Consider the following 14748-nt stretch of genomic DNA (forward strand, 5'->3'; position numbering starts at 1 on the left):
CAAATTGCACTCGCATACCAGGACAGAGAAACTTCAAGTTGCATTGAGAAACTCAAATTTGGTAAACCTTCCGATACCACATGGCAGAGACCTTGTGACTAAGGATTACTGATGTATGCATGGTACTTACCATTTCACAGTGATTACAATCACTCCCTCAGAACGTGTAGGTCCTCATCATAGCTCTTAAATCTCCTATTCCATTAGCAGCAATTCTAGGTACCTCAGCAGAGTACCATCTTACACTTAAAACTGTCCCATAAATGTGGAGGGAGATGTGCATTATCCAAAACGGTTAATATCTCACAGGGTCCATGCATGAATGGCTTTCTCCTCTCATTCCATATTATTGCATTGGGTTGGAATCACAAATATATAAGAAGCCTAAAGAGATTTACCATAGATACTTTGTCCTACCTAAATAACTGTTAGCTGGAACAGGAACTAGATTCTTATCTTGGCGGCTCTCATCACCAACTTCGTAAGGCCCATCATCAAAGATACCCAGATCATAAAATGTCTGATTCTTTTGCTCTGCACGAACCACCCCTGAAGAAGTGAAATGATAAAATAAAAGCAAATGAATGGTAAGGGAGAAAAATAATAGATAAATAAATGGTTCCCAACTAGCATTAATTACTATGAATGAGATGGCGACTACTGTTTAAAGGAGACAAACACAGAATAGCACACTGGCCTTTCAAAAGGCCATGAATTTTTAAGTTCTACCTGTGTGACAGAACCTTATGCTACTCCATGGAGATGCCATGCAATGATCTGGAAAACATGGGATACTAGTACAATTCTCAACAAAAATACAGGACCACCTTTGGTCATGAACCACCACAGTGCCTAATTTCATAAAGCCTCTCTTAAAAGGGAGATAAATACAAAAGAATTTAAAAAAAAAAAAAAAGAATTTTACTGTTGAATTATGGCAAACGCTGGGGATATAATTAGAAAATATTATGGATATATATTTCTTGTTTATATTGATAATACTAATTGCTCAATAAAATGTGTGCTTCCCTTTTACTGACATGCATATTTAACATTTTGGCAAATACTAACATGTATTTCCATGATACGAAAGAGTACTTATGACTGATACGCTGTCAGAGCACTTCTCTGCAATTAAGGTAAAGCTCTGGACTCAATATGCTGTTTCAGCTTGGTCAGATTGTGTTGACAGGAACAGATATGTGGAAGATTACGACTTCAGGAAAGTACACCTTGTGCCAGAGCTTAACTCAAAGATTTTGCATGGTTCATATAGCAGGCAAAGGTGTATGAGGGAAGAAATTGTAATGGTTCAAGCATCAGACGTTCTGAAGGCATGAAGTACTTACAGCTGTTGATGTAATGAAGTGCAAAGGGAAAAATGACTAAGAAAAAAGGCAGGGAAGGCCACTTACGTGCTTTTCAATATAAAATAATGGAGAAAAATCTAACTTTTTTCCCCCTAAGTTTTTATCTCCTACGTGATACAGAGTCCTTGTCTCTTAGTCAAACAAATTATCCACGGAATTTTACTTGAGTAAAAATCTAATAATTTAGATACAAATGTGTGTAGCTTTGGTCTGTTATCTTCCTGCAGTCCTCCGATGTATAATTTGGGAAGCACTCCTATCCACAGATTTCACAAAGAATTAAGAGGAGAATGCTGAAGGATAAACAAAGATCTCAGTACAGCTATCTAACATTTGCTCAAATGCAGAAGAAAAGATTGGTCAAATAACTTCAAAATAATTCAGTAATTTGGTACAGTGTATAAGTCTCAAAGCAAGCCCCCAGTCCTATCATAAGATTATGACTAATAAGGGAAAACACTGCTGTACATACTAGAAAAGTTCTATATCCGTTCATATGTAATCCATCAAAGGTATTTAGAGGAACTTCAGTAAATTACTTTTATATAGGAGAACAGCATCTTGTCAAAACAGGGTAAAATCATAAGGTCCCTATTAGGTTTATTGCCCCCCTCCCTCCCCCAGAAGGAGAAAAAAAATAACAATTGAACCTTAGGATACAATATTTGCAGAAAATCTAAGAGGAAATGGGAAGGTGTCTAGAGTTGGCAGGAAGGAAGCTAGATCATACCTTTCCAATTGTAAGTGCCTGGGGCACCAAACACAATATAATGATAGTCTCTAGTAAAAGTAGCAGCAACACCTTGCTGACAGGAACCAAACTTCTCATGGCCTCTTAAACGACCATCACAAAAACTCCACACTCCATTATCCATATCATCCTTAATAGTGAGATCCTGGCTCAGCACATAGCACCTTCCAATGATATCCCGGGTTTCCTGCACTGTGTTTACATACTGCCTTTTTTCATAGCGATGTGCACATGTCTGCAAGATAGAAGAGATAATAAGTGATGATTTCTGTATGTTTGTATGCAAATTAACAAAGACTGATCTCCACACGCAATACTTCATGGTAGCAAAGCTGTCAATTTCCTTGGGGACTCATTCATGTTGCAAGGCAGAGTCCAGTGTTCCCTACAGGCAACATATGCAAAAAGTTAGACTTCTTTAAAAGACGTTTAGATGTAGCCCTTAGTGATATGGTTTAGTGTAGGACTTGTTCATGTTAGGACAGAGGTTGGACTAGATGATCTTAGAGGTCTCTTCCAACCTAGACGATTCTGTGTGATTCTGTGTGTGTGATTCTGTGGACACAAGTCAGAGCAACCGCTTCCTGGTCAGAGAAGGCAGCATGGTTCTGTCTCTCTTCACTGTGGGACTTAGGACTTTTAGCCCGAAAACCTTCACTGATACCTAATTCCTCTTTTTGAGAAGCGGGGGAAGAACAACACTATCTCTCATAAGAAAGTGGCTGTCTTCTCACAGCTCTAATAGTTAAATAACTTAGGTGCTTGCACAAGACATGAGGAGCTGGTTTAACTACCATCCACCTGACGCTGTTCAAAACTTACCCCTTACAGAAAAGTGCCATAGGTAGGATGCTGAAAGGTTTTCTATGGAAGGGAGGGAAGGAGGAGTTGTTCCTAATTCCTATGGTTGACGTTCCACTATGGGATAACCGTCACTGGGATGGAGAAAAGCAGCTTAAGTGAGCATAAACTGTTCTTTAACCTAGGTGTTAAGACTGTTCACCTGGGAACAGGGTTCTAATCAGATATGTAACACGAGCAATGAATAGCCACCAGGCTGAGTGGCATAACCACCAAACCATTGTAAAGAGGTGGAATAATCAAACCCCTTTGCCAGCAGCACTTCTTGCAGATATACATGTAATAGGTGTGTGAAGAACACAAGCATGCCAAGTTTCTCAGCTGACACAGAAATTCCTTTCAGCTCCTACTAGGGCTTAAATATTAAGCAGACACCTAGCCGCTCCACACTGAGTGCACTGCATTACTCCTGGCCATGCTGAGAATTATCACGTACTGCCCAGCTGCATGGTGACCTTCCGGCTGCCCACAGGTCATCTAATAAGCACATTTTCCACTTACAAAGAAAAGTTCCTTCTCAGAGAAATTGCATCACAGACAGGATGGCATTAGCTGGTAAGGAATGATTAACAGTTCCCCTTCCAATTGCTCTCCCCACCTTGGGTTCTCAGTCAGACTGGAGCAAGATATTACTGACTCTACATCCTTAAATAACTCCAGAGTTGCACCCTAAAGGAGCTTTGCTCCAGTTTTCGAAGCAGTGAGGCTAAGCTGCAACGATATAATTAGACGGAAAGCTACACTGCACACCCATTTTATGACGTAGCTGGTATCCTGCAGCACCATGAAAGAACTATTAACATACAAAGATAACATTATCTGGTAAATCCCCAAAGCTTTTTCTCTCTGTGTTGTTTAAAAAGCTTGTGTCATTACTTGTACAAACTCTTACTGCAGCACACTCTCACTTTTAAGTCCCAGTGCAATGGCCAGAGCTACATTAATACACAGGAGCGACTCAGCCAAATACCCTCATTAAAATTTAAATAAGGCTGATAATTCCAGACAACAGGCTGATGATAGACTGCTACTTTTCAAACTTTATCACGCTATTTTCCCCTATTTCTGTAGTAAGTGGTATTTAAAAGAAACAATATATGACACAAATAAAACTGGACACCCTGAAAATAAAACATCCTATATTGTTACCAAGATTATAAAGGAAGGCTAACTCAGAGTTTGAAAAATAATTTAAAACTTTTACAATCTCAAGGATCTTATTTTGCTAGGGAGACATTTAAGTCCTTAACTCTAAAAATCACAAGAGTACAAGAAAAGAAATTACCTTTCAGAAAGCTGCACAGAAATGTAGACCGTTCAGAACATTCACTGTAGACCCAGAATGTTTTTGTAAGTTATTCCTACAGACTTACCACCACATTTCCTCCTGGCCCCTGACTTTGGACAGTTACACCCATCCATTGGTCTTCTTTACTCTCTGTCCTCGGGTCAGCTGCAAAGCATCACAGTACAGTTTCAAATATTAAGTTAACTTTTTTGTCTCTGTAAGGAGCTTCATACAGTACATAAGACAGTCTACAGGTGGCAGTGTCTGCACATTTTATCACTGATAACATCCATTTTATTAAGCACTTCTAACACATTATGTCCTGTCCCATCAATTTAGAAAACATCCAAATCTAGCCAAATTTATGCACCTTATGCTACTTTAGCAATTAAGCTACAACTTATTCCAATGCAAAGTAAGTTATGTACAAATCCATAGAAGTAACTTTCTGACACACTGTCTGTGGAAAGGACCCCATCAAATAAGAAAAATCTGACAACTGTTTCAATCCTAAACAGAAACACTGAAGAACTTACTTTCCTCATCAAATACGACACGTGTGCAGCGTGTATTTGAAGACGTGATGTCACAGCTGTACAGCCCTCCTGTTCTGTTGGCTTGTTGGGATGGAAAGGCTTTTTCCCGAGGAGCTCCAACCAGCAATCTGTAGGGAAAGAGAAATCATTTCAAGGGATCTGCAGAGACAATATTAGAAAAGAAGGCGGCAGCAGAATCAGGAAAATGTTTTCACCATGTTGCTGGAGGTTTGATGTGCAAACATTTGGAGATGGAGGAAAGGATACAGTGAATACAACTGCTTTCGGACTCTATTCTAGTTTTACACCAGTCCTGTGCCACCATCCCCCATGAGTATTATCACAAAATAACCAGTAGACATCTTTATTTGCTCAACAAGAGTTTTCAGCCAAAAAACTAGTACTTCAGATATTTTTCTTTGATGAGTCACACACATGCAAAGCACAGCAACCTCTCAACTTGCTAACTGAAACTAATAACAACCAGCATGTAATAACAGCACCACAACTTGCAGAATGTAAAAAAAGAAACATCCCAGTCAGCTGAAAAAAAATGAGGATCTGAGAACAGTGTATAGATAGGTACAATATAGTCGGTACAACGTACGGATAGATGGATGGAAGCTGAACTGGACTTTCTGTGCTTACTAACATTGGTTAAAAAAAAAAATCCATGAGATCCAGAGATGAGATCTCTGCCATTACAGTGTAAGTGAGGGCAGAGCCTGGACTACTGCTGGATCCACAAATCTCAAAGAGGAACTTGGACCCTCTTTAAGACTTAAGCTGTAGAGTTTTGCTCTTGAGAAGTTTCTCCACGGGCTTTATATCACCTGTGGGGCAAAGCACACTATTGTACCTCAGAACATTTTTTGTCATTGGTTTTTAAACTAAAAACAAGATACAGATTTGTTCATATCTAACCTACACCAATACAAATATTTTTCTTATTATGAAAACATTTACTTAGTGTCACTAAAGTAATAAGACACAAACCAAAATTGATGCATTATGAGAAAACACATTTTTTAAACAGAAAGTTATATGTGTATTGCGAAACAGCCATTTTTTTTCACCACTTTTATATAAAGAAATCTCTGTAATTTGCCCTCACGAAGGTGACCCCCACTTGAATGATGCAACTTCCAGATAAAACATTTGCTTTTGACGGACATACATACAAAATCAGGACACACAGTTCGGGTGGATTTTGGTTTGAAGTGCTTCCTTCTTTTCCCCTTATATATGTCTGGCATGTTTTTCAAAGATTTCTTCGGAAATGTAGCATTCATCGCAAGAGTGTTTAATCCAAACAAACATGCTTTTGGAAAGGTCATTAATAACTTCATTTTCTAATTTTGGCAATAGTGCATTTAACTCTAATCTCTTAATTCTTTTGCAAAGAATTAGTTTCTGAGCTATTCCTAATGTGGGAAAAGGTATATTTTCTCCTCAGTTGTTACCCCTATGGAAAGACAGATGACACGGGCTTTTTTCTCTTTTTCTTTTTTCTTCTCGTTTTAAATGTTAACAACCAGAATTTTAAGACAGCAGAGGCACTTATTTCCTAACTCAGAAACTTTTATTATTTATACTTTTTTTCATTCAAAACCCAGGGAGTAAAATGATGCAGCAAATTTCACTTACAGAAATTTGATCAGAAACCTTTTGTTTCAACATTCTGAGCACAACTAAAAACTTTGGTCTTCTGTAATTGAAATACTTCTTTTGGTTAAATTCACCAATCTACATACTACTGATGGCAAGAATGCTAGATGAAGAAAATTAATATCCTGCTCTTTCCTATGGGACATCTATTTCTATGGGATAATAGGATATTATATCCTCCCCCTAGCTAAATGATATCTTTTATGACATACCATGACAATATGACCATAATCTTGATGACAAAGGGAAGACTTGTAGAGGCATCAGGGATAAACAGTTTAGCCAACAGAAGACAAAATGGAAAGATGCCACCTGACAAAAACCAGCCACAACTTGCTACAGCATCTCAGACACCTGTCGAGGTGAACAGATGAAAAATGCAATGCTTTAGCCTCTGCTACGTAGAGGTGTCAATACAGCTACACAGAAGTGTCAATACAACATGATCTCCAAAGGAAATGTTACCTTAGATTTTTCCCTGTGCCCATACCGCAAGCCCAAATTTCAATTTTATTATTTTCCACTGTAAAAAAGGTAATTCAAAGCAGACTAATTTAAAACCCTCCAGTCTTCAAACAATTTTTGTCAGGAATCCTGTCATTAGTCTTCAAGGCTCACTAAACACAAAAATCTCGAACCCTGCTAGGTACCTCACTGCAAGTCTTTACACAAAACAATCCAACAGTAGCACATGCTGTGAAAAAACTCTTGCAAAGGAGTAGATCAATTCAGTTAGATACTAGGGTAAACACTAACATCTATTTTCAAGTAGCAGCTAAAGAGGTATTAAAAAGTGGAGTACCTCATTTGCACTTTGCTACATACCTGCCCCAAGTGCCACAGTAGAGTGGACTAAACCTACACTTCTAGGTTCTGCAAGACAAATTACTAAAGAAGATGAGGATTAGACATTATTATCAACATTATTAGGAAATGTGAGTAAGAAAGTCACATTCATCTAATCTTTCACTGAATAAATCAAGTAAAACATAGAAATCCTTTGTCAAGCATATTTATACTTGTGACCAATGGAGCTGCTGTTCGCCTTTCCTACTGCTCAAGAGTTAATCTAAAAAAAAAAACTATTATAGAAGTCAAATGACTTAATTTAAAACTAAGGGCATGGGAATGAGAAACTATGCACAAAAGCACAAAGCTAAGGGTGTATGACATGGCTCCATACACCTTTGTGATTTTCAGCATGCCATCAGCAGCCCAAATGAATCAGATTATGCACTGCCTGTGAGAGCTGTGCTATGTGCTCAGCTGAGTCCTTCCAGACTGAGGACACATTCCAGTAATTACTGTATTGTTACTAATTCTGCTCTGTTTTAATAGAAGAATTTTAATCAAGTTTCAGCTTATTGTGCCAAAAGGCAGGTTCAGTTCTCCTGCAGCTATGCACGTTCCATTTTAGCCTTCTCTGTTGCAAGCAAAACCTCTTCTGCAAAAGGAAAGGGAGAAGAGGGGGATGAGGAGGTGCCTTCCTAGATATCACCATCTCCTTATATTAGCAGATAAAACACTGAAATTAAAGCCAAGGAACTTCCTTTGCAGATGAAGACTGGCAATAGTAAGTTCTTCATTTTTCCCCATCATAATATAATCATAATATAATCCCTTTTATTTATTTTAACTTCTCTGTTATGGTGTGCATGGGCTACACTCACAACGTTGTAAGGCCTGAATGCCCCAGAAGTCAGGCTCCAGAATCCATAATGGTTGAAAGACTGCCGAGCCAGTTGGAGATAAATACCCCCAAGACTCCAGAATATGGACATTTTACTGAGTTTTCTATCCCATGGCAGGGTTCTTTTATTACTATGCAGATAAAAGAAGCTCAGCCATACAACATACTGACCGTAAATGCTTTTCAGCACCAGTTCCCATTGGAGCCTGAGCTTTTTAGGAGCCAAAAAGCAGACCAAAAAAAATACTATTCTTCATGTAAATTACAGAATCAGATGCTTCTTATTACTTTAATCCTGATTTTCCCCATTTATCTTGCTTAAATACATGCTATAAACTGATTAGATTTTCCATGAGCGTTAAGTGAACTTCTATTAATATTTCATTACGTTACCCCAAATAAAAATGCCACTTCTATAGATTAAAAGAACTGTCTAACAAGTGACACTGCTGAAAAATGCAGAATCTCTCACACCCTGGCGCAATGCTACAATGCTCTTTAACTCCAATTATACCCCATAATTAAAACACACACTTTCCAATTTCAAACTAAAATTCTAATGTCAGACCAAATACATCAGTCCTGTTGCTCTATTGGCTAGAATTAGATTAATTATTGCTTTCTCTTAATTACCTCTATGGAGACAGTGGTAATAACTGAAGTCCCACTGACAATTATGAGCATCTGCTGGCTGCCAGGGACAGATTTACAATCCCAGATTCGTGGCCAAACTTGAGATAATCGCACAGGTAGAGCTCCAGGCCTGCACACCATGCCAATTTAACTAATGCACGTCAGTGAGAGGCAGTTTTTGCTCAGGTGGGCTGTGCATGCCTCGTGCAGATGCTGCATAACCACAACCTGCCGCCGGGACAGGCCTGAGCCCTTGCAGTGGGACCGGCGTTGTACCACGGCCCCCAGCAGCACCCCCACCTCACCACAGCACCCTGCTGCCTTGCACCTGGGCAAGACGGCTGTGTCTTCACCAAAAACAGCCCAATGGAGGTATTAAATCCAAAGCAAAATACATCAGAAACAGCTTTCCATTTTAACAAGCAATACAGAATACTAAGCAGTAGGGTGCAGATCCGAAGTCCTCTCAGCTTTCATCGGTAACTTGTGAAGTGTAGTAGCTGGCTGTGGCTGCAATATCCTTCTCGGGTAATGAAAACAGCAGTGGGACTTGGAGCAGTTTCTGCTCACAGCTATCTCAACTCCCTCCAGTACTGTCCATGAAACCACCCCTTGCTTCCTAAAGGAAAGCTGCAGTTAAGGTGAGAAAACCATATCAAAGGCAACACAGAAGACCTCCAAGCTCCTGCAAGTTTTCCTCTCACTCTGCAAGGAGTTCTTTTCCTCACTTACAGCCTGGAACTTCCTGAGGACAACGTACAGTTTTCACAACATACTTCAAAGAAGAAAAGCTGTCAGCAATTCATTGCAATACCTCTGGAACAAACACTAACTGAAAAGAAAACAAGTCAAAGGCAAGAAGAACATCTTTCAACATTTTTGGCAAGAAAATCTTGTTCATCAAAGGAAGAGGCTTCCATTGAGTAAGTTACATTTTGATTTAAACAAATACAAAAAAATACCATTGTCTACACTGAGCCCAGCTACTCTATCTTGCAAAGCTTTCTTCATTCCTTAAATTCCTTTCTTTTCTGCGGTGTCTTCTGCCCCAAACAAGGCAGCCCATCTTTGCCATCCTTTCTTCAAAAGTAGTAGCAATACATTAATAGTGCCAGCTCTGAGCTTTAACAGACTGGAGCAGAAATCACTGACAGTGTTTCCTGGGTAACTAACCATTAGCCATTTCCACAAATAGACAGAATAAAATAGTCAGTGGTGTAAGTAATTTCCAATTTTGCAACCTTCGTTGAGCACAAATGTCCAATTTAAGGTTGCTATTCTCAGATAACAATGCTGCCACTGCAGACTCCGCACTTCATTGTGTTTTCAGAAAGACTCCATCAACACAAGGGGGGCGAATCTGGAAAGCGATGAAGCTAAATGCTATGAAACTTCTTCCACTCCTGGCTAGACAGATAGACTCCTGCATCCTTTTTCCTCTCCCACACTCTCCCAGAGTTTCATTCTGTTGATCAAAACATAGAAAGTAGAGCAACAACCACTAACTCATATTTGGATTAAATTTGTGCTACCAAATCACCAGTCCCACTGCCTAGATATGTACCCAATGTTTAAAACCTCCAGGCAGAGACCACTGCTCTCAATGCAGACATCTAGAGTGCCTTCCACGGGATGGATTTCCAGTATTCGAACTTTAGGAAAGAGGAGGATGGAAACATTAAAACACAGAGTGTCTCAACATAACTGAAGCCTGTCAATGGGACAGACACTGCATTTAAATCCAGCTGGCACCACCTCTGCTTTGTGCCTGGATCTGGCTTCTACCAGTAGTAACACAGACAAGACAGGAACACCATGGACTCATTAGCACAGAGATTTCCCTCCACATACACAGGCAGTTAATGGGAACTGGAGCCAAACCAAGGGATCAGGCTTCTCAAAAAAAACATCCCTCCCAGCAAAACGCAGCCAGAAACTGTGTGAGTGGGGAGCTTGTTCGCAATGCTTTATACAGAGATACCCATCATTCCCAGGCTGCTATTAACAGCTATTTTAAGTGACAGATGATTCTCCTAATCTGCTACTCCACAGTTACATTTTCCTACTACCAATGCAAAGCCATGGCCAAGGACACCATCAATCTCTGTTGCCCGGAGGCTTGGCATTTAAAGGATTGTGATTTTCATTTTATTAGTTCAGCCTTTTTCAGGAAGCGGATTACGACAGGAGCTAGGAAAAGAAGCCAAAAGCAGCACAAGGACCAGGGCAAGCTACAAAGCAAAACTGGAACTACAAAGCTACCTGTTGTTTTGGAAAGGCCACTAATTAGTGACTTTCTGAAGTCACATGGAAAAATAAACACTTTCCCCTCACAGTCAATAGCTCAGTCTATATGGATTTTTTTTCTGGCGGATCTCATTTACATTGGTAGAAAGCATTTTTTCCCTAGAAAAAAAATACAAGAAACGGTCTGTTCTGTTCCAAAGTCCTATTTCAAAATAGTTTTCCATTTTGTACACCACTGTCTTGCTATAACTAGGAGATGCAACACATTCATTACGTCAAATAGCATGTGAAAACTGTATAATAATAGAGTTTTAATTTCTCCCTTACAAACTGTATTTTCCCCCAGATTTGAAAGAATGAACAATGTCTCATGCTAGGAACAGACCTGATACCATAAGTGATACCATAAAAAAATTATTAGATTGTTTTATAATTAATCTGTGATAAAATTATAAAAGACATAGTGTTAAAAGGGATTTTCACCCAGATTTTGGAACGTCGTGGTGCTGCCTGTTACTGCATGAAATCCTCTTAGTAATATGGAGTTTAACTCAAGAAGTGACAATGTGCTGCTTAAGGAAATGAACTTGGAGTCAAGGTCCTGGCACTCAGCTCCCAGCCCAGCCATTGCTCCCAGCCACCCTGTCCACATCAGGTGCAAATCCATGTAAATCCCACCGTTGTCTGCAAGCAGCTACAGTGCACTGAGGTGCAACAGCAGAAAGACAAGCTAGCAAGAGTGGCTACAAGAAAGCAGTAGTAACCCAGCCGTCCCAGCTAATGCAAGCACATTCAGAGTCAATTTTCCATCCCTGCTGCTCGCTGCTGTTTCACACACCTTCCCCACGCTGGAATCTGGCTCTTGTGCCAGCTACCACCCAAAAAAAGGGCTTCTGGTCCAGCATTGCCTGAGCTCCTCCAGCAAAACAGGCTGGTAAAGAAGTGGCTGCTGCCACCAGGCATGCTCACTCTACAGGCTCTGGTACTCAGGAATTACTATCTTCTATAACTGGGCTGCTGGCCATTCATACGATGTAAAATTTTAGAGTTCAGATTTACGCTTCATCTCATTTGTAGGACTTGTCTTAGTACTCTCACAATATATACCACCTCCATTTGAACTTCAAAGAAATACAAGGAGTATCACATCATTTGCGAGGTACGTGTTTTAGACAATGAACATGAATATAGAAACAATTGCTCAGACTTTTTTTTTTTCCCAAAGAGCAATCTGAAAGAGCAGTGCTCCCAGTCAGCCTTTGAAGGCAGTGTTTGTTAGAGAGGTAACAACCATAACAGGCATATACTGTTTATCAACATGCCAAAAGCCATTTAAAAAAATGCAGCTTTAATGCAGCGCAGAATAAGTATTTGGGTTGAAATGTCATTCCTCTATTTATCTCACTGAGTGAAGTATATCAGTTTCATATAAGACCACAATGAAACCATTAAAAGGCATGAAGGAAGTACAGTAAGAGGGATGGACATCTCATGCTAGAATCCATGGGCTGCAGCTACTACTCTCCACGGCCCTCTGTAACATGAAAAGCAGCTATTTCCCAAGTTCACAGAAGCCATCGTTCCTTCATCAGTCCATCCACTTCGTAAGACACTGCTCCCTTTCCTCCACCTTCCCCCTGCTCTCCCCCTTAGTCATAGATGGGGGAGCAAGACAGACATAAACCTCTTGCACTAGATACACAACCACAGAAATGGTGATATGCGATGCTGGCAGATTCACCATCTGACAAAGTTCTTCTCTTCGTTCAGCTAACATGTACCAAGCTCATCCATGCGAGACCAAGTCCAGAAGCTGTGCCCTGAGTTGCACTGTGCTGTCCCAGCTGCCAAAATAAGCCCAAGACACCAGAGGCGCGCACCTGGGGAGCAGGCTGAAAGGCTCTGTCCACAGTGCACAACCATGCGTCTAGACAAGGAATGTACTTTCTCCATACGTAATCCCTAATTAGTATTTCAGAGGACGAGTACACAAACAGCCAGCAAACACAAAGATAGCTGGAAGTCACTTGTACACTAAAGCAGAGAGTTGAAATAACCCCTTCTGTCTTAAAATCATCATACTCCTGTGTTAAATGCATGCAACAGCATCAACAATTTTGTAAGCTTTTCTTCAAGCCATGAACTTAATCACAAAAGCAGATGTGTCACTGGGCACATGTACTGACTGACACATATCCCTCCCCCTTCAAATTAACTGAAAACACTGGCATTCACATCACTTCGAAGAATGTCAATCCAACAAGGTATTTTTTGTAGGAGAACCAAGTTGTACATCAAAAGGAAATGCCCCAACAGCTGGGACTCTTAAGCAGCTTTTTCTTATGTTACATGCAGATATTGAACCATTGATCAAATACAGAAATAAATCTTATGTTCACAACAAACTTCTCTCTAAACAGATCTGTGGAGGATGTTATATTTTACTACGAGTAGGAATGTACAAAGAGGGAGAATTTCAACAAGCTTGCAAAATCTCAGAACAAGATTTTTCTGTTCGCAAAATAACTTACATTTCAGACTATGCCAAGGAACCCACTGCATTCTCTACAGCTACATAGTGCTCCCCCTCCACATGCACACATGCCTAAGTTTTACATGCCTCCCCTTACCCATATATTTTTTTTTCCTATCCTCCACAACTTCCCACTTTCTCACTTGAGGAATAATTATTTCTTTCAGGAATTTTTAACACCCTGTTTTCCTGCAGGCAGAAAGTTGTGCAAACAGTATTTCAGCTATTACTAGGACTGGATCTGACCTGACATCTAGAGAGGATTTTTCCAGGACATGCAGGAATACAGTACAGCTGAGAAGAGAGAAGAAGCCTAACTCTTCAGCAATATTCTGGGGCCAGACTACATAATTATCAAACATTTCTCTATCAGAAAAATAAGCTGAGTGGATGAAGAGTTTACATGGACTTGCACAATTATGCCAGATTGTTAGTAGCTCCTACAACAGTTGGTTGCATATGAAAAAATAAGAAATACATAGCAAATTTATTTTAGCATCTTAGCCAAGAAAGTAACGTGGTTTCCACTTAAAGTTGTTTCACACTAAACAAACGTGGCAAATTAAATACGATCTGTTTTCATGCACGCTGCTAAGCACAGCCCAGAGAACACCAGCAGATTTAACCACTACGCAGTTTCAGCAGCACTGATAACAAAGTGCAAGACTGACTAGTCCTTATGATGCCCTTACAAAAGTAATGCGAAAAGAGCTACAAGAAAAGAGGGACCCAGAAAATTCAACTACACAGGAGGACAACACGCTTGCTATCAGCAACAGCTGGCTGCCACTTTTGAGCACTTCCAGGATAAACATGCATTTCCCTCAGACCTTTGACCTGGGCATGTGCTGCTGAGCAAACAACCACAGGCATTACAGGCACCAGTTGTTCCCTGTGTATTTTCAATCTTGTTCTACTTTATCTCTTAAAGACCTATTTTATAGGCCTACTTTTGAGGAGGATATCAATGCCAACTGAACCAGGCAGAAGCTAAACACATCTCCATTTGAAAAATTGCATTGGCAATCTTCATTGAAAAGGAAATAATGGTAAGCGTCTGTCAGAAATTCTGTCATTCCCTATGGACACTATCAGACTATGTCAGCAAACTCAATTAATAAAAATGCTAATAGTTCCTATTTGCTTTTCCTTGTGTCTCAAGGATCCACAA

At 39.9% G+C, this 14748-nt stretch overlaps 1 protein-coding gene across 6 annotated transcripts in view; it reads right to left on the reverse strand.

The window, feature by feature from the left end:
- The window catches only part of ITGA6 (integrin subunit alpha 6), a 129626-nt gene that overhangs the window by 20420 nt on the left and 94458 nt on the right, over positions 1 to 14748 (reverse strand). For all 6 annotated transcript variants that reach the window (XM_080600872.1, XM_080600873.1, XM_080600871.1 and 3 more), the window contains exons 2-5: positions 4807 to 4934; positions 4356 to 4435; positions 2101 to 2356; positions 418 to 549 (exon numbers count right to left, since the gene is read on the reverse strand). In XM_080600872.1, coding sequence (XP_080456998.1) covers positions 418 to 549; positions 2101 to 2356; positions 4356 to 4400 — 433 coding nt within the window. In that variant the 5' untranslated portion in view covers positions 4401 to 4435; positions 4807 to 4934. The remainder of the gene's footprint in view (positions 1 to 417; positions 550 to 2100; positions 2357 to 4355; positions 4436 to 4806; positions 4935 to 14748) is intronic.

This window comes from Anser brachyrhynchus, assembly GCF_964034855.1.
Source record: "Anser brachyrhynchus genome assembly, chromosome: 7".
NCBI classification, from domain to species: domain Eukaryota; kingdom Metazoa; phylum Chordata; class Aves; order Anseriformes; family Anatidae; genus Anser; species Anser brachyrhynchus.